Raw genomic sequence first — 19854 nt, forward strand, 5'->3', positions numbered from 1 at the left:
AGTTTGCAGATGACTGCACATTAGGAGACGTTACAGAATCCCCCCAAGACACTAGCATCTCCAAGACGGTATTATACAGGTAAATGACTTGTGCCAAAGCCATGGCTTAAATCTCAATGTGAAGAAATGCATTATACTACAATTTGGGAGGCCAGCCACCCAGGAAACTAAGTGATCAACAAGACACCCATAAGAACTGACCTGGTAATATGGGATTTGGGTACTCACATAGACAGTTACCTAGACTTTAACAAGCATGTGTCCAAGGAAGTGAGGAAATTATTCTATGTCACTCAACTTATAAGTAGGGGCATGGCATCATGGTTCAAGGAAGTCATCTTGCCACTTTATTTGGCCTTCATCAGCCTCACCATTGAGTATAATGCCCCCTTCAGTATATATTTGATTAGACACATGCATCAACTGGAGCATCCATAAAGGTTCCTTAAAAGAGGAATAATGGGCATAAACACAATGTCCTTTGCAGATTGCCTCAAGATCCTGCCTCTGTACTCTGTTCCCTATAGACTACTGAAAGGTGACCTATCCCTGGCATACAAGGCATCCTTGGCTCTAGCTCTGATGAATCTTTGCACATCAGCAAAATAAGTAGCACCAGAACTACTAAATCACCAAGGCCACAGATGAGGGGAAAATGGCACACACCACCTACCTTGACCTGGCCAAGGCCTTTGATACTATTCCCCACTCAGGTATAATAGATAAACTCTCTCAACTAGGCATCAATCCATATGTTACCAGATGGGTAGCAAACTGGCTTACTGATAGAACCCACCTAGTCAAAATAGGGGAAGCCACCTCAAGTAGTACACCCGTAACAAGTGGTGTAGCCCAGGGATCGGTCTTGGGGCCTCTACTGTTTGGGATATACTTCTCAGAGGTGCAGGCCAAATCCAGTGGGCTACGGCTGACCAAGTTTGCAGATGAATGGTAGCTGGGTGCTGTCATCAATTCCCCAACTGATGTGGACATCCTCCAAGAGGGTCTCACCCAAACAAATGACTGGTGCCAGAAACATGGCCTAAAATTGAATCCCAAAAAATGCATCATCATCCCTCTTGGGGAGAATTACGTCCCCACAAATTATCACACTGATAATAAGGCACTAAGCACACAATCAGTTGTGAGGGACTTGGGAACCCAGGTTGATAGCACACTGACTTTTGACCACCATATTGCTTCTGTTATAAGAAAAGCTTTCTACATGGTCCACCTCATTAGTAAAGGTATCTCATCCAGGGACGAGGTGGTCATAACATCCCTGTATTCTTCCCTTATAAGACTGATGATTGTATACAATGCAAAGCACATACAGCAGCTGGAGAGACCACAGAGATTCTTCACTTGGAGAATCCAGGGCCTCAAACATCTACCCTACACAGATAAGCTAAAAGCTCTATCCCTCTATGCAGTCTCCTACAGAGTCCTAGAGGTGACCTCTGTCTGGCATACAAAGCAATCTCAGACCCCAACCTGATGGGACTGCTGCATATCCACAAGCCAAGCTCCACTCCAGTAACCCGCATGCGAGACCTCAACCTCATCTGTGACATCAATAGGACTTGTTGGCTGGACAGATTTGTGTCTCAGAGACTCCCCCTTTTGTGGAATAGACTCCCTCTCCATGTAAAGCAGAGTACCTCATTAAACCTTTTTAAGCGCAACCTGGATAACTGGATGGGGAACAGAAAATACACCCCTGGGATTCCATCTATGTCGCTGCTGGACAGTGGCATAGGGTGCTGCCGTGTTGGAACATGGGCTAAATTCTTGGCTAGGCTTGCAAGGGCCTCAGGGCCAATAGCCTAGTAACTTCCTATGATCCTATGATCCCATGAAACTTGGATATCCACAGAAAAAATCAATGCCACAATGAAAGAATGCAACAAAAATGTCTGTAGCAAGTGCTTCTGTACCATTTCAAAAACATAAACTGCAAAACGCTGAAGCAAAAATAAAGTCTGACTGTGATGTTGTTTTGGCTCTAGAATACTTCAGGACAGACTGTCATAGTATCAGAAGCTGCTAGTACCAAAAGCAGTGCCAGTGATGCATGCTGTGGACACTGTACCTGCTGCTCCTAAAGAAAAGTTACAACAAGAACGTAAACGCATGGTAATGCTTGGTATGACAGACAGAGAGTACTGAACAGGTCAATAGTATAGACATTTAGGACTTTTTGGCAGCAGGAGTATTTCAGTATGTGATGGCTAACATGTTTGGGAGCACCAGGAAATTACTGATGACATTCTTATCTGGGGTGCTACAAGGCAAGAGCATGACGGCAGATGAAGAAAAATGGACAGACAAAGGTCAGAAGACTGGAATCTAAATAAGGACAAAGTAACATCAGACTGGAATTATCCCAGACGTAGATGTCACTTAAAGCAAACATGCTGCAATCAGATGCTGACAAAGTGCATATTATAGCAAACATGCAAACTCCTACACATAAACCATCATTAATGTCTTTCATGGGAATACTATAAAATCTATCTAAGTTCACGCCACATTTATCATAAATTACTGTAACTCTGAGAAAGCCAAAGAATATGATGCAGTATAAAGTTGATCACAGAATCAAGCTAAAGGATTTGAATTGCTAAAGAAAACTACTAACTATTGAGCCAATATGAAAAGCTCAGATGTGACATTACCAGAAACATTTTAAGTGGGTGTAAACCAGAAAAGGTTTGGAGTACTACTACTGTAGGGGAGCAATACGTCAAGGCTATTTGTGCATGTGCACAAACAGAAAAACAGATGCTTGCACTAGTGTTTGGATGCCAGAAAATGTCATGACTGTATTCGTGACAATCATATCAAAGTATGAAATTATTTTCAAGAATTCCCTATATAATACAATGACTAGATTATAGAGGATGTTATTAACTCTTCAGAAGGATGACTTGGGAGGTACAATACAAGCCAGGAAAACTGATACAAGTTGCAGAAACATTGAGCCCAGAACTGTAGCTGTCTCAACTAGTGCCCAACACAAACTAGTAACTCACAACATGCTCCCCTCCTGCCCCAGCCAATCTGATCCTCTTTCTGTACCCTGCCCTGACACTCATTTCTCACTTTAGTAACAAAACAAAAAAAAAATACACTTTTTTTCTTCTAAACTGTAGTAAACTGCCTGCAACCATTTATACACTGCACAAATCACTTTAAAAAAAACAGATTTTTTTTCCCACTTTTAAACAATTTAGGCCACACGCAGAGTGCTACAGTGCTCAGGTATAACTGCAAATGCAATATCAGCTATATTGAACTAAACTGTGATTAGAAACTGGTTTGATGGAATGGATGGCTGATTTGTTCTCCATAACACTTTGAGCTTTGGGCCGTTGCCCCCTTTGCTCTGCCCTAGCTATGCTACTGGTAGGGCCTATGATGATAAAAGCATGGAAACCTGCTGGAAGAAGACATAGAGTCTTAAAGGTTGTGACTTATGAACTACAGCTATGAAACTGCAGAAATTAAGGATAGACAGATGATACAGAGCTGTCAACATGTAGTTTTTATTATGACCAAATAGAAAGTAGGAAGCAAATTCTTCTACTAATTAATCCATACTTTATATTTAGAGAGAACTTATAGTACATACACGGTCTTTGCTTAAAGGAGGTAAAGTCATCCATCATTCCAACCCAGTCAAGAAACAAAATGCTACTGAAATTATAATATGACACCTAGTAATGTTGAAGTACAAAGAAACAGCCAGAGTTATCATGCATTGAGCTAACATCACAATGCAAAGAGAACCAACAGTACTAGAGCATAACCTCTAAGGTATGTATAGGAGCCAAAACCTGAAGGAGTTACATACAAATGAATTTCTGATACTGCCACAATCAAAGCTGGGAGTCAGCCTGTTCTAATACAACAACCTCAACTTTCTGAACTGACACCATTCTAAATATCCAGAAGTTATTCAGGCTGAAAGACACTACAGCTCATTCTTTGATTAATGTGTTCAGATTGATGTTTAAAAACCTGAAAAAACAGAAAAAGTCATGTCAGATAATGGTCCACAGGTCATTTGTCAGTTCAGCAAGTTTTTCCACAGACAGGGAGTTTGAGTATTTCACACGAAGCTTGAGATAGCCATGGGTGAATGAACAGAATGAGCATATGATGCAACAGCAAAAAAAAAAAAAAAAAAACAAACAAAAAAAGACAATACATCTAACCAGATGGATGGGTGCTTAGCATTACAGAAATGCAGAAATACACAATTACAGGCCATAGGACTTATCATTTTCACTACCGATATATGAGATTTAGTTGGAAGAAGAACTTCATATACGGAAACAAAAAAGACAGCACAAAATTGAGCAAACCAGGAAAATGATGCAGAAAACAGCAGGTCAGCCCAGGTACCACTCCACAGATATTTATTAAGCACGTTTGTCTAAAATAAATGTCAGACTTCTTCAGAATAAAATTACAAAGAAATCACTGACTTCAGATACACAATTCTCTCCTCTCAACATAAAAAATATGTAAAATATGAAATGCAAAAAACAAGTAATAAATTATAAAAAATAGATTTTAACTTTTGCAAGGGTCCCACGGACATTCTGTCATTAAGCCCAGGTGGTTCAGAGGCATTAGTTTTAATCTGACACTTCAACTCTTGATACTCCAGGAAATCACTGGTGGGTTCCCCTCAATGGCCTAAGTCCACAGGGTCAATAGCACAAAACATAAACTTGTGAGTGGAATAGATTTTAATATGTCTATAAAGGGCGTTATTCTCATTTGTATGCCCTATATCATACATGCGCTGATAAATCCTTTGTCTGAAAGCCCTCTTGGTCTTCCCCACATAAAAACTGTCACAGGACTGGCACAGAGCCACATATACCACACCCTTGGAGTAGCAATAGTATTTTTTAGATGGTTTTATAAAACCAAAATTCTTGATTTTAATTTTCTCCTTATTAACTATAGATGGGCACTGTGGGCATCTCCCACATTTAAAACTCCCACCATGTATTGGCATAACAGAGTTTTTCTCCAACAGCCCCTTAAAAGAAATGCCCTTTTTGTAAACAATAGCTGGTTTGTTGCCCAACAGACCGGCAACTGTGGGATCCATTCTAAAAATTCTCCAATATTTCATAATAATCTCTTTAATATCATAGAAGTCTATATTAAAGGGCAAAAAATAAAGCTTTATGAAATCCATCAGTTGCTCTGGTGGCTCACCTGTGAGTACCATCAATTTCCGAGTACAACAATGCCCTAAATACCTCATCAGTCTTTTTTCTCATAACCTCACTGGCTATGTTGCCCACAAATGAGTCTGGGTAACCTCGTTGCTTTAACATGCCTGTCAAGACCCTACATTCCTCTAAAAATCACCACTACCTGATACCATTCTGGCTAGCCTAACAAACTGCTCTTTTACTAGGGCTCTTTTTTATGTATAGGATGCCAGCTACAGAAATGCAAAAGAGAGTTAGAGTATATGGGTTTCCTGTACAAATGTGAGGTGAATTTTTTTTTGTCATAGTTTTTCTTAATAGTCACATCCAAGTAATTAAGTTTATCTTTGTCAACAGACATGGTGATTTTCAGAAAAAATGTAGTGTCATGAATATATTGAAAAAACAACACTATGTTGTCCAGGTAATGGTCATATAAGGCCCAGCAATCAAATGGTGAATTTAAGACAAAAAGGTCTTCCCAGTGTGCCAAAACTATATTGGCAAAAACAGGTTCACAACAAGTGCCCATGGCCACCCCCCATCTTTATCTAAACAGCTGGCCATCAAAAATCAGGAAGTTATTTTCCAACACTAGTTCTGTACAAGTTCTGATTGTCAGTATAGTATTGTGCCCCATAGTGGTGTTACTACATAAAAACTCATAGAACCGTTCTATTCCTTGATCATGGGCTATGACAGAGAAGAGATCACAAATGTCAGTGGTTACCATTAGCAGATTATCATCGGATATGCCCTTGCTGAGCTTACTCAGGAAATCCCAGCAATCCTTAAAAAGGGTGACCCATTGAGCAAGTACATGTTTGACTTTCAAATCGATGAACTTAGCAATTCCAAAAGTCTTGGATGGCTTAGCGTCCACAATGGGACGAAGAAAGGGGGCTGGAAATGGACTTATGGATTTTTGGGATTCCAAACATAGTAGGAGTTCGTGGGTAACTTATTTCCAAAAAATCATGTTCTTCCAAACTAATTTGCCCATTAAGCAATAGTTGATCTAAAGTCAGATCAATGTTCTATGGGCTATATTAAGTTTGTTTCGAGAAATCTCAACATAAGTGTCACTGTATAAAATACTGTACATTCTACTGTTATAGTCCTCTACATCCATAATAACCAAACCCCCACCCTTATCTGGTTTCATGATTCTGATGCTCTTATTATCTAAAATATTCTGTAACAGGCTAGTTTCATGTGCCATCATATTTGTTGTCTGATTTTACCAGACCTTGAAGTCCTGATCTCACTCTCAATGAGCATCTCAAACGTATGTACTAGAGGGTGTGGGGATGGAATAAAAGTACTAGGCATTTTTAGAATTTTAGATGGGTGTCTCACATTCTCCCTTTGATGAAAATATAAAGCAAGATTCAGTTTTCTAGTGAATGTTTTGACCTGCAAAATTGTTTCAACCAAGCTAGCCCTTCTGGCAGGAACAAAGTTAAGCCCTTTATCAAACAGGTCTGCCCATTCGACACTGACCATAGTATGACTCAAATTATAAATGTTAAAATCATTTGCACTACTCTGAATAATTTGAGTATCAAAATGGGTAGATACCATGTTATCAAGGCTAACTTCAATTCCTGTTCCAGTCAGATCTGCCCATTTGGCACTGACCATGACTTGGTCCAAATTGTTAGAACTCAGGTCATGCATTACATTTAAATCAGGGATGTGAGATCCCCCATCCACAATATTTGGTTCTATCTGTAATAGGACTCACAAGTTTATGTTTTGTGCTATTGACCATGTGGACTTGGGCCCCCGAGGGGGACCCACTGATGATTTCCTGGAGTATCAAGAGTTAAAGTGGCAGATTAAAACCAATGCCTATGAACCACCTGGGCTTAATGACAGAATGTCTGTGGGACCTTTGCTAAAGTTAAAATCTGTGTATTTTTTATAATTTATTACTTGCTTTTTGCATTTCATATTTTACATATTTTTTATGTTGTTGTATTGTTTTATATAATCTTGGTTTTAAATAAGTGAGTTTTGTCTAAGAGCTCATTAAGGAAGTGTCCCTATGTAAGTGGTTGACCCATGAGAGGGGAGAATTGTGTATTTGAAGTCAGTGATTTCTTTGTAATTTTATTCTGAAGAAGTCTGACATTTATTTTAGAAGCGCTAAATAAATATATGTGGAGTGGTACCTGTGCTGAACTGTTGTTTTCTGCATCATTTTCCTCATATAAGGAAACAGATAAAGCAACATTATGTATATTATAGAATAGCATACCATCTTTAATTGTTAAAAGAAGAAAAAAAGTGTTAAGAATGAGTTTAGATCAGTTCTGGGTAGAAACTGCAGATTCAGGTAACTGTAACTACTAAACATCCAAATCTGAGATCATGCATAGTGCAGATAGATGATACATACAGCATTTGTTAAAATCTGAGGAGGAAGTACTATACTAGAAAGTCGACTGAAGTCACCCAACCAGTAACCATTTAAAACAAAAGTTAAGACTTCAGTGAATTATCCTCATGTGCAGCCCTGACATTGGTTATGAATCACATCCTAAGGTTACTATTACATCACCTACTAAACTAATGCAACCTACTTCTAAGGATGCTGCAAATAAGTGCAGTGTTGGACTGAATCAGGGCATTTGAATAAGCCCCAGGACAGGCAATACAATACATGTTACAGTACACTAATCAGAAAAGAACTCTGATTCCAGGAAGGTGCATAGCTGACATTAATGGATATAAGTGCAGGTAAGTCTGTATGAGTGTGTAGGTTATAAGCTGTAGTGTATGTTAGTGTGTGTTTTGGTTGTGATGTGTGTGTGTGTGTGTGCAAGGGGCTGTGAAATGTGTGGATGTGAGTTACCTTTGTGTGTGTGATTGTGTGGTCTCGGAATTAGAATATATAAGTAGGGGGGTGTGGGGGGATTTTAGGATTGTATGTTTGATTGTGGGGGGAGAGTGTGTGTATGTGTATGTGTGTTTGTGTTTGTAGTGTATGTTCGGGATTTTAAGTTTCACGCTTGTGGTGTTTCGGGCTTGTAAGGTTTCGGGATTTGAATTTCAGAGAACTGAAATTCGGTATTTCAGTTTTTTGAGATTCTCAAGTGAATCCATATACATATATTTATATCTATATATATCTATAATAATATAATATAATATATAAATTAACCGCACTCAAAAAATGAACAAAGAGAAGAAATTTTAACTAAGAAATGAACTTCGTGACAATAACAGAATTCAAAAAATAGTAACTCACAGCAACAACTCTTGCAGTACTTTAGCGCTTTCATCTTATTTATTATCAAGACTTCTTCAGAAAGACATGTTTCATAACATAGTTTTGATAATAAATAAGATGAAAGCGCTAAAGTACTAGAAGAGTAGTTGGTGTGATTTACTATTTTTTGAATGCTGTTATTGTCACGAAGTTCATTTCATAGTATATATATATATATATATATATATATATATATATATATATATAGACACACACACACACACACACACACACACACATATACACACACACACACACACACACACACACACACACACACACACACACACACACACACATACATATATGCATACCTAGCTGATAAGCATTGATGTTTACTGCTGTTGTAGTGACTAGAAATATGGGAAGAAGGCTCTCCACAAGTAAAAATACCATTCATTGCAATCATTTTTATGGGTTGGGGTTGGTATAATGATTACGTTATCTCACAGTCACAAAGTGCAGGGTTTGATTCTCATCTTTAGAAAGGGAATTGGCTATATTTACAATTGCCCACAAGAATAGATAGCCTAGTACTTGCCTGTAAACCATCAGGGATGTTATTTCTCTGCAATACTCCTTCTGGAAGAGTACTGCATTTAAAGGCAAAATCCATACTGTACAGAATTCCAGTTTATGACAGAAGAAGACTGCAACTGTAGTTTAAAAAAAAATGGAGTACTGTACATTTTAAAAATAAGAAAAAATAAGACACATCATTTAACTACTACTAAATAAATAAATTTCCACATAGCCTTATGGAAAATTACAATTCATTTTGCAGTATGTCCCTGAAAACCATCATCAACTAAATAACTTTGTTCCTTTTTTACAAATACATTGTTGCAATTCATCTTAATTCTTACAGTACCTTGCTCAATAGTTAGACATTCTTTATTTTGTAACTCTAAAGAAGTAATAATGCAGTCATGTGGTTGCAAGGAAGCCAATTCATGTGTGCTATGCGGTGTCAAACTGTGTTAAAATAAGAAAAACATGTTTTTTTTTTGTATTATAGGAATAATGCTCTGGAAGACCGGAAACAACAGGAATATTTGTTGCATCCTTGCATGAGAATCTGATGCCCTGGACTTTGCCATCAGATAAAACCTGCACAGTCAAAAGTAAATATTGCAAGAATCCCCCCCACTTCCAAGAATCTTGCATTCTCAAGGCATTATTCCTATATTGTTAACTGCTTTTGAGAGGCTTCTTCAGAATCATGCAACTTAAAAGCATTTTGTCAAAATCATCATGCTAAAGTGCTTTAGAACAACCCTAAATAAAAGAAGCAGTGCATCAGTAAGAATTGCATTACTTTGCTGTAAATGAATATAAACAATAAACATTTTACACAAAAGTCAGTGTAACCTTGTACCACAAATTACTTACGATGGTGCAATGTCCAGGTGATTGATGTTAAACCCAGAGAGACTGACACCTCCAAGTGCTGATGATAATGTCAGCAAAGCCACTGCTAATCTGTAGTTACAGCCTGTATACCCAGCAGCTACTAAGAAAACTGCAGGCCCCACCATTCCTGCAAAAGAACATATGTTGTTTGAAAAATAATTTACAGTCTAATGTCTTGGACTGAGCTGCAGACAACAGGAAAAGAATAACTGTTCAACACATCTTAAAAATTGTAAAGGAAAATGTCTATTTTCTTCACTTACATATGGTCAGAATCAGCTAAGAGAAGCCATTATTTAGTTATGAAGGATTTACAACTCAAGGGTATTGGTGTGTTATCATTTTTAATAAATTATGTAAATGTATAACAGAATAAATCCTTACAATGGGAAGCCAGGAAGAAAGCATTGCTAAATGGGGTATGAATAGGATTCATATTAATATGACTCCTTTTCCTTCAGCAACACCATACATCAGGCAGTTTTAAATGTCCAGTAAGGTGAAATCTCATGCAACTACTACATTAAAATATTCAGTAGACAGTTCTGAATCAGCTATTAATGGATCTTAAGACAGAATTCTGACAGAATTTCAAATATATGAATGATTTATCCTCTGGAAAAAAGTGACCACAGCACCTGTGGTATGTGGAACACTGCAGGTGAAATATTCTTTTAATGAGATACAGGCCCCAGCACAAACCTGATAAGATATATGTGTGGTGGTTTAACCATGCCATTTTTCATGAACCATATTTTTTCTAATGTATATAATAGGAGGAAACAATAAACTGATTCTAACTTGTGAGCCATTGCAATGAATACTTAATTTCTACTGCATTTTTTTCTAATTACATTTTACTTGGTCTGTGGGCATTCGTCTTGTAGTATCACTCACAATAGTGACAAAATTGTGAATTGCTGCTGGATCTGATTCTCATTTATTACATTTCTACTGCATTTTTAACATTTGCATTTTACCTGGTCTGGGTACTTTAGTCTTGTAGTATCATTCATAATTGTGAGAGAATTGTGAATTACTACAGGATCTGAGCCATATATATATATATATATATATATATATATATATATATATATATATATATATATATATATATATATATATATATATATATATATATATTTATATATATACACACACACACACACACACACACACACATATATATATATATATATATATATATATATATATATATATATATATATATATTTATTTATTATAATTAGATTTTTCTCTAGCTCTTCTCCTATAACCTGTGCTGAACTGTGCAGTGGTGGTTTGCAGTGTCCTGTATAGATACAGGCACTTAGGAGTTGTAATTGTCCATATAAAACTTTTGATGTTTTCTCAAATATCTAGGTGGGTGTAGAGCAGCTAGTTATCCTGCTGAGGAGCATTACCCCAAGAGTGTTGTTTTAGATTAATCCTAAACCTCTCTCCCTAGATCAACAACTCCCAATTTATTTACTTCTCATAGAGCAGAAGAAAGAGGATCCACCACCATCGATGCTCACTTTCCTTCTGTCTCTGTAGGCAGCCTGGTGGAAATTGACATCCTGAGACAATGTAGCAATTGTGTCATGTTTACTGACAACAACCTTATTCTTAAAGAGACTGACAGTATGCAAGAGATGTAATTGCAATATGTATTTGGAGACAAAGGCCTCACATACAGACACTGTTATCTCCAAACAGGTTGCCAGTAACACACAGTACAACTGCTATGGATAAGACACATAAACTCACATATGCTGAAGCAATTGAATCTGATCTACTCAAACAAAATCTGGAAGATTTAGGATTTTTGCCTGGAAATGTTTACATAGATATTTTTATAACCCAAGTAGACTCCAGAGAATTTTTCCTCAGGCATACAGCAAATATTGGAGGTGTGAAAGGGAAGAAAGAGGTAATTGGGAACATATTTTCTGGGAGTGTGGTGAGTTGGTGGACTTTAGGGATTCCCTGCAGGATGCACTGTCTGAAATGCTGGATGGGCAGATTGGTCTGATGAGGGAGATGATTTTTTGAGTTATGATACAGAATCAGGAATTGCCTAGACATGGTAAGGCTTTGCTATGTCTAATAATGGTGGTTGTCAAAAAGCAATTACTAGAAAATGGAAGTCAAAATCTATGCCAACTATACTGGAAATAGTGAATATAGTAACACAGACAAAACAACTGGAATTGAGATCTTTAGGAAAGGGTAGGAGCAAACTACATAGGAAAAAATGGGATTTGTTGGGAACAATACATACAAGGGTGGAATGAGGTTTAAAAGAAGGCAGTACTTACATGAGTAATGTCTGAGTGAGAAAGATTGGGTAGATATTATAAGTGATGTATAATGTTTGCAAATGGGAGTGTGTCTGTATGGTTTGTGATGTAAAATGCTTGCAACTAGGATTGTGTTGGTGTGGTTTGTTTTCATTTATATAAATGTATGATTGCCTATGTAGTAAGTAATGGTTTAATAAAGATGTGTTTTGTTTAACAAAAAGGCATGAATTGAATAATTCATGTAATATTGCTTAGGTCACATGATATATAGCAATATATGTGAAGTATAATGTTTGTTATGTTAATACAGTTTAATTACTTTTACATGAATGTAAATTTTCCTGTATTACAAGTGATAATTCAAGAGAGGTTTTTGAAAAAAGAAAGCTTTATAGGCTTCCCAGATGCTGTCCTCAGCAATCACCCAAACACTCTACAAAGACAACACTCTCCAGGATGCATACAACCACATCTCACAATGTCTCAGACTCTAAAGCCTTAAGGCACTATTGTGAAACACACTGATACCCTACTTGTCAGGATGAGAGAGGAGACAATCATAGTTGCCCATCAGGGGCTAGTATCTGACAGATCAGACATGCACTCGGGACAATGAACAATTAATACCAGTATGACTCTGTTACAGTGCATGTGGGTGTTAATGACCTAAGACACACCTTCTTGAAGTATATAAAGACAGACATGATAGAGCTTTCAGATTAAGTGTCCCAGGCAAGTAAGAGCCTAGCATCAAGCAGCACATTGCCTTTTCCATGGATGATACCACAATATAAACAGAACACGATTGACTTTAACAATTGGCTTAGTTACTGGTGTCATTCTTAGGGGGTCCAATATTTGTCAGCCTGGGAGAACACGACTGACAGACTACATTGCTTTGTCAGAGCTGGTCTGCACCTGTCTCCACTAGGCCAAATACATTTCATTTGGATGTTGGTCAAAACATTATATACCCCTATAGTGCCCTTTTTTAGACAATGCCAACCTGATGAATCTTCTGACATAGCAAATTCTATACAAGATAATTTAAAGTGTTACTGCTCAGTGCTAGCAGTCTCAACAAGAAGCTCTATTCTTTGGAAGCGCTTCTCACCCTTGACAGTGTTGACATCTGTGCAGTTACTGAGACATGGTTTAAAGCTGCAGAAGGCATCCCAACAGTGCAAGGCTATAATGCCTTCTACCCATTTTGACCAACTACTGCTCAAGAAGGGACAACAGGTGGAGGTGCATCAATCTACATAAAAAGTAACCACATCTTAAGACTGGTCAAACAATATGACACGCTTGAACTATTCCATGTCCAACTAACTTTAGGTAAAGTGCCGTACCATATCCTTGCTAGCTATAGGTCCATGTCTATGACCCAGGATAACGATGCCATGTACTTAAACATACTGGTGTCACTCACTATTCAGCCCCAAACCATATTCATGGGTGATTTCAACTATCTCATCATAACATGCAGGCTCAAAGATTCCTGGATATTGTCAATGCAAACACCCTGGAAAAGCTAGTCTGCATATCTACTATGGATGCAAGAGTCCTGGATTGGTATTTACAAATATGAAGGAATGTTGCACCCCCACCCCAGTGCAATATCCTCACTAGTCAGATCAGATCACAAATCAGTCACTTTTGAAATAAATATGAAACCTGTACTCCCAGAATACCCCAGGACCTTTAAGAACTTTTATTACGTAAGTAATGACAGATAAATTCCAAGCCTCCCCAAACTCAGAGAACACTGTGGCCTATGCAGATGTGTTTATGGAAACCCTATATAAATGTAAATAACTGGCATAGAAACAACAGTACCAACTCAAACTTAACTCAGGATAAACTCCAAAAACAAGCCTCTTTGGTGGGCCCCCATTAAAAATAGGTTGTACAACAAAAGTAAGAAATTATTGTAAAAATGGGAAAGGCTATGCCCAAAAGGCAAAAAAACTCCCTCATCAGTCTCAACAAGCAACTCAGGGTGATTAATCAAGTCCACCAAAGCCTACTTCTTGGCAAAAATAGCCTCCCAGACTAAGGATAACCATAATGCATTTTTCAATTATGTACACAACCTTAAGGGGAACACCCAACAGTGTGATGAACTAATAGTAAATACAACTCCCTATACTGAACCAAAGGATAAAGCAAATTTGCTGGACGATAAAGTTAGCTTCGCCTCTATCACCCCAGTTACCCCACTAGGAAATATCCTCTACCATTTCTCTCTCCATACCTCCCAACTGTACCGAATTACTCAATTTTTACTGAGTTTTGGGGTCCAAATAATGGGGTGCCATGATTCCCGAGTGGCACCCCTTCATTTCTGAATTTTTTCCCCAGCTTTTTATTTAATTTTTTTTGTGCTTTTGGAGCTGACATCATCACGTGTGCGATGACGTCAGCTCCGTTGGTGCTACCAGCCTGTCAGAATTAAGCTCAAGGGCTTACATTTATGGCTGGCTCTTCATTTTCGAATGGATTGTATTCTGGCACTCGAGAATCTTAATTTTGGATGTATTCTGGCTGCACTCAAGAAGGTTGAGAAAGTAAGTTTTTATTTTGAGTGGGCTGGACATTCAAGAAGGTAAGGTTTTATTTTGAATTCTGATGAAGTTTGTTACGAAAGCGGATAATAAATTGGTATACGCTATTTTTTGCTGTGTTTCACTGTCGCGTCATTTGCCTTATCTGGACTTTGGTTATTTTAGTATTTTGGATTTTTTTGGTTTATTTTGAATGGGCTGGACTCTCGAGAAGGTAAGGCTTTATATTGAATGGGCTGGAATTGCGAGTGGGAAAGAATTTGGACTGGCTGTACAGTACTTGTAAGCGTTTTCAGACTTTGGAAGTCTGTTCAGGTATCTGAGCACTACTATGGTTTGCTGTCTGTGAGCTTTCCAATTCAAATCTACACTCGGCCTCATGTTATTTAAGCAGACACTCAGGCTTATTTTATTTGTGTTCAGTTCATTGGTGAGGCAGTACAGCAGCCAATTTAATTTATTTAAGTAGAGCTGGGCTTTCTAGCTTAAGCAATGGCAGCAGCTAATTTATTTAAGCAGAATTGGGTTACGCTCTGTGTATGCCGGAATCTGTCAACAAGTAAAAGGTTATGAGATCATACAGATGAGAGTATGGAGGCAGAGAAGCAGCAGGTGAAAGTGGTTTGGGCTCATGAATTATTACACTATGGAATTAGAAGCCACGGAAGATGATTCCAGTGAGTTTTTGTAGGAGCAGTATGATACCACATGGTTGCATAAACAGAGTGGAACTGAAATCTGTGGAACTAAGCAGCCTGTTTATACTGAACAGAATTTGGTTACCCTGGAGGATAAGGCAAGAAGGTGCAACTTGTAATTAAATAGTGGTTTGGATGGAGATGAAGGGTTTGGGTGTCTTGAGTATGTGAAAAAAATGACATAATGGACAGGCTTTTCTAAGATTCGCTGGGAATAGAAAAGGCCTGCAGACTGCTATTGTCAGTATCTGACAGGATTTATTGCTGGCTTACTGTGATTTTGGTTACTGTTAAAAGGGATCACAGATGAAGAAAGGCTGGTAATGTTAGATTATGATTTTTTCAGAGACTATACTACAACAAAGAGGACAGTTTTTTGGAGGTTTTAAAAATGCTGATGGAGCAGATTCTTGCTGTATAAGCTATTGTTTTAGTGGTTCTTAAGGTGTGCTTTCCTACTGGGACACACAGCTGTTTACCTCTGCTCAGTCAGTGATGGGTATATTGTAAGGATTATCTCAGTCACTGGATTACGTGAGAAAGGAATCATTGATAATAAACGTGAAAAGAATAATGACTCTCTTAAAATTGTTGACCTGGGAAAGGACTAGGAGTGAGAGGATGAGCGAGAGGGATATTGAACAGTCGTTACATGTAAAGTAGGTGAAGAAAAGGTTTGCTTGGCTACCTGAAGTGACTTGGAGAACTGAAGGTGTAGACTCTGCCAGGTCTAAAGGTGCAAGGTGAGTGGTAAAACTAAATATGCAGTTTGGTTCACTGCCATTTGACTACTGATGTAGCAGGACAGAACCCCAAATTTATTTGGTTATATGTACAACAAAACAGCACTGCTTTGGTGGTGTAGTAAAAGTTGAATCTACACAAAGTTATTTGTTTTTGGACATTAACAAACTTACTGCATCTACACTGTATTTTTTTGCCTTCTTTCTTGTGGTTTGGGTTTGTATAGTCTGCTGAAGCATGACTCAACTAAATCCCATCCCACTGTTATGAAATGGTGCACCCCGGTGTTTAACCCTTCTGGAGTGAGGTCACCAGTACAATCCTTTGCTAATAATAATGGGGATTCCCTATGGGAGGTACTGTAGATGAGCCTGGAAGCTTCCACTGCTGTTAGCAGGCACAAGTTCTTTACTTGGTTATGGCCCAATTCTCTGTGTACCAGCATCAGTAGAGCTGGCAGTGGCAGCAGCTAATGCCAATTTACTTAAGCAGAATTGGGTTACACTCTCTGCATGGTTCATTGGTGTATTAAGCAGAGTTGGCAGCTAATTTATTTGTTCCTCTAAACATTTGTGTTTTTTTCCTGGCAAAGCAGTGAGAACTGAATTCACTAAATAATGACAGCCATTTAAGTGTCAGTCTTCCTATCTTTCAGGAAATGCATGGTAACATAAAACATTTTATTCTAGAAACATTTCTAAGATTATACAAACAATGTTTAAAACGTGTCCAAGATTTTGGGCCTTTGTCTCCCCCAGTAAAGTTTGGATTTTTCCAGATTTCTTGTGTTACATAGTTCTTCAGGGGGAGAGAAGTTTAGTGCTGCTTGCACTACTCACACACACAGATTTGGCATACTAGGTCGAATGCTTGCTTTTGATGCAGAAGGCTGTGGGTTCTACTCCCACAGTATGTAGATGGATTGCTGATGCTGTACTGTGTTGTACTTTTAAATGAGGTGGATGCTGCTGTCCTGAGAAAGTTCTCTTTGGCTGAGATACCTAGTGACTATGAACTTGTTATCAGTTTGCCATCCATTCCATATTGCAATTGCAAGATGAGAATATTGCCTACCATTAAATGCCCCACTTTTACCACAAAACCCACATACTGCAAGTCACCAAAAACAAAATCCTAAGGTTCATCATATTCTGCCTTCCCAGTGAACATCATTGCTACACATTTCCAAAAAAAATGATTCCCATTTACTACAGGGTCATATTTTGGTTGTCTGCTCTTGAGTTTGCATTTGAAACTTGGTGTCCCACAATTCCACTGGAGTGGGTGGGGTTATATAATTCTGTATGCATATTTTATGTTAATCAGTGTACAGATTTGTACCTATTTTTCATGGGCCTTTGTCCAGATTTTTGATTTTTGCAGGTTGAGCGGTATGTCTCCCTCAACTATCACTAAAGAACAGGTCCTCACTGCACTCTCCAAAGACACAAACAATGCATCAGTGAGTTCTGACAAGCATCTATGTTACAACATCGAAGCTTTAGTTAATCGAATAACTAAAGCTTGATCTTGTAATATCGGCAGCTAAAATTGTCGAACGGCTGATTCAACCAAGGGAAACACTTCCTTTGGCCGAATCAAAAAAAAAATAAAAAAATATATCTGAAATCAAGTGGGGGGCTTTACCCCCCACACCCAACACCTATATATGCCAACTCAGAGATCGCTCCAAATTGGAGAAATGGGCATACTCCACATAACGGCCAAGGGAAGTGTTTCCCTGGGTTAAATCGGTCGTTCAGCAATTTACGGCTTCGATGTTACAATTTCAAGCTTTACTTATTCGATTAAGTAAAGCTTCGATCTTGTAATATAGAACCTCTGATAATGTATAAGGATGCCTCTGAAATAGATCTAAACATGACCCTTCAGGCCCACTAGAATTTCTTTTCAACCACAACCTACAGTTGACTTTGTCCCTAGGGAATGAAGGAATGCAACTGTCCTCCCTCTACACAAAGGGGAACCATCAACAGACCTAGGGAACTACAGACCAAAAAGTTTGACTGACTAGTCTTAGATGCAAGCCCATGGAAAGAATGATCATAGACCTGAAAAATAAACACATAGGAAATCTTCAATCATTGAATGCATCACAGTTTGGTTTCATCAAGGGGAGGTTTTACCTACTAAAGCTGGTGGAATTCTTTGAGAAGGTCACTAAAGACATGGACGAGGGCAAAATGGTGCATATTAACTACCTCAACCTGGCAAAGGCATTTGACACAATACTGCAATTAGGTATTATAAACAAACTGACAGATTTAGACATAAATCCCTGTATCACGGTGGATAGCCAAATGGTTCATGGATAAGACATATGAAATTGGGGTGGGGGGAATCCATGTCTACCAAGAAGCCTGTTACTAATGGTGTTCCACAGACCTTGGTACTGGGATCTCTCCTGTTCAGAATATACTACTCTAAAGTCAAGGCAAACGTACAAGGTTTTTGGCTGGCCATACTCATGCAGCTGATGACTGCAGGCTGGTTGCAAACACTGAATGCCCTAAAGATGTAGATATCCACCAGAAGAATCTGACACAGACAAATAACTGATGCCAGATACATAGCCTAAAAATCAATGCAAAAATGTATAATTATACAACTTGGAGAGGCAACCATCTCTGCAAGTTACAGCACTGAAAACCCTCTCCGAAGAGCAGACCCAGTGGTAAGGAACTTGGGAGCTCAGGTTGACAGTAACCTGAACTTTGATCATCATGTGTCTATGGTGGTAAGAAAATCTTTTTACATGGAACAACTTATAAATAAGGACATGATATCCAGATCTAGGGAGATCATAATTCTCCTATACTCAGCACTTAGTAGACCAATAATTGAGTACAATACACCCTTCGGTATGTAACCTGATGGGGCATTTGCAACAGCTACAGCAGCCACATAGGTTCACCATTAAAAGAAGACAGGGAGAAAATAACATGACCTATGTAGATTGTCTCAAAGCCCTGTCCCTGTACACAATCTCCTACAGACTACTGAGAGGCAATCTATGCCTAGTGTACAAGACATTCTCTGATCCAGCTCTGATGTATCTGCTATAGATTGACAAAACGAACAGCACTAGAATTACCAGATCTCAGGGTCTAAATCTCATCTGCGACATAAACAAAACCTGTTGGAGGGACAGGTATGTGTCTCAGAGATTACTCCTTCTCTGGAACAGATTCCCCATTCATGTGAAGCAGAGCTCTTCCTTAAACCTAATCAAATGCAGTTTGGTCCAATGGATGGGAAATTGCAAACACACCTCTGACTTGTTGTTTGTGTCCTTTATGAACCTGGGTAGCCTTAAGGCACAGGTACATACCAAAGCTATTTTAGTCCTTGGGCATTGATAATTGGGAAAAATGGAGCATGAATGGCTAGGCTTAAAAAGGCTCTAGGGCCATTAGCCTAGTAACCTGCTATGGTCCTATGATCACTTGCGAACAATCCATTATTCATGTTGCTATGTATTGTGTCTCTCACAAAAAAAAAACAAAACTTCAGAATTTTAACAAAGTCAGCTAAAACAACATTTATCAGAAATAAGCAAGTTGCATTTGTGTCTCCCTCTGTTCCAAA

At 38.3% G+C, this 19854-nt stretch overlaps 1 protein-coding gene across 2 annotated transcripts in view; it reads right to left on the reverse strand.

The window, feature by feature from the left end:
• LOC122795591 (sialin-like) overlaps window positions 1–19854 on the reverse strand; it is a 711524-nt gene that overhangs the window by 360928 nt on the left and 330742 nt on the right. For both annotated transcript variants that reach the window (XM_044063849.1, XM_044063858.1), the window contains one exon: window positions 9910–10057. In XM_044063849.1, coding sequence (XP_043919784.1) covers window positions 9910–10057 — 148 coding nt within the window. The remainder of the gene's footprint in view (window positions 1–9909; window positions 10058–19854) is intronic.

The sequence above is a fragment of the Protopterus annectens genome, chromosome 1.part0, assembly GCF_019279795.1.
Source record: "Protopterus annectens isolate FY-2018-M chromosome 1.part0, PAN1.0, whole genome shotgun sequence".
Classification (NCBI taxonomy): domain Eukaryota; kingdom Metazoa; phylum Chordata; order Ceratodontiformes; family Protopteridae; genus Protopterus; species Protopterus annectens.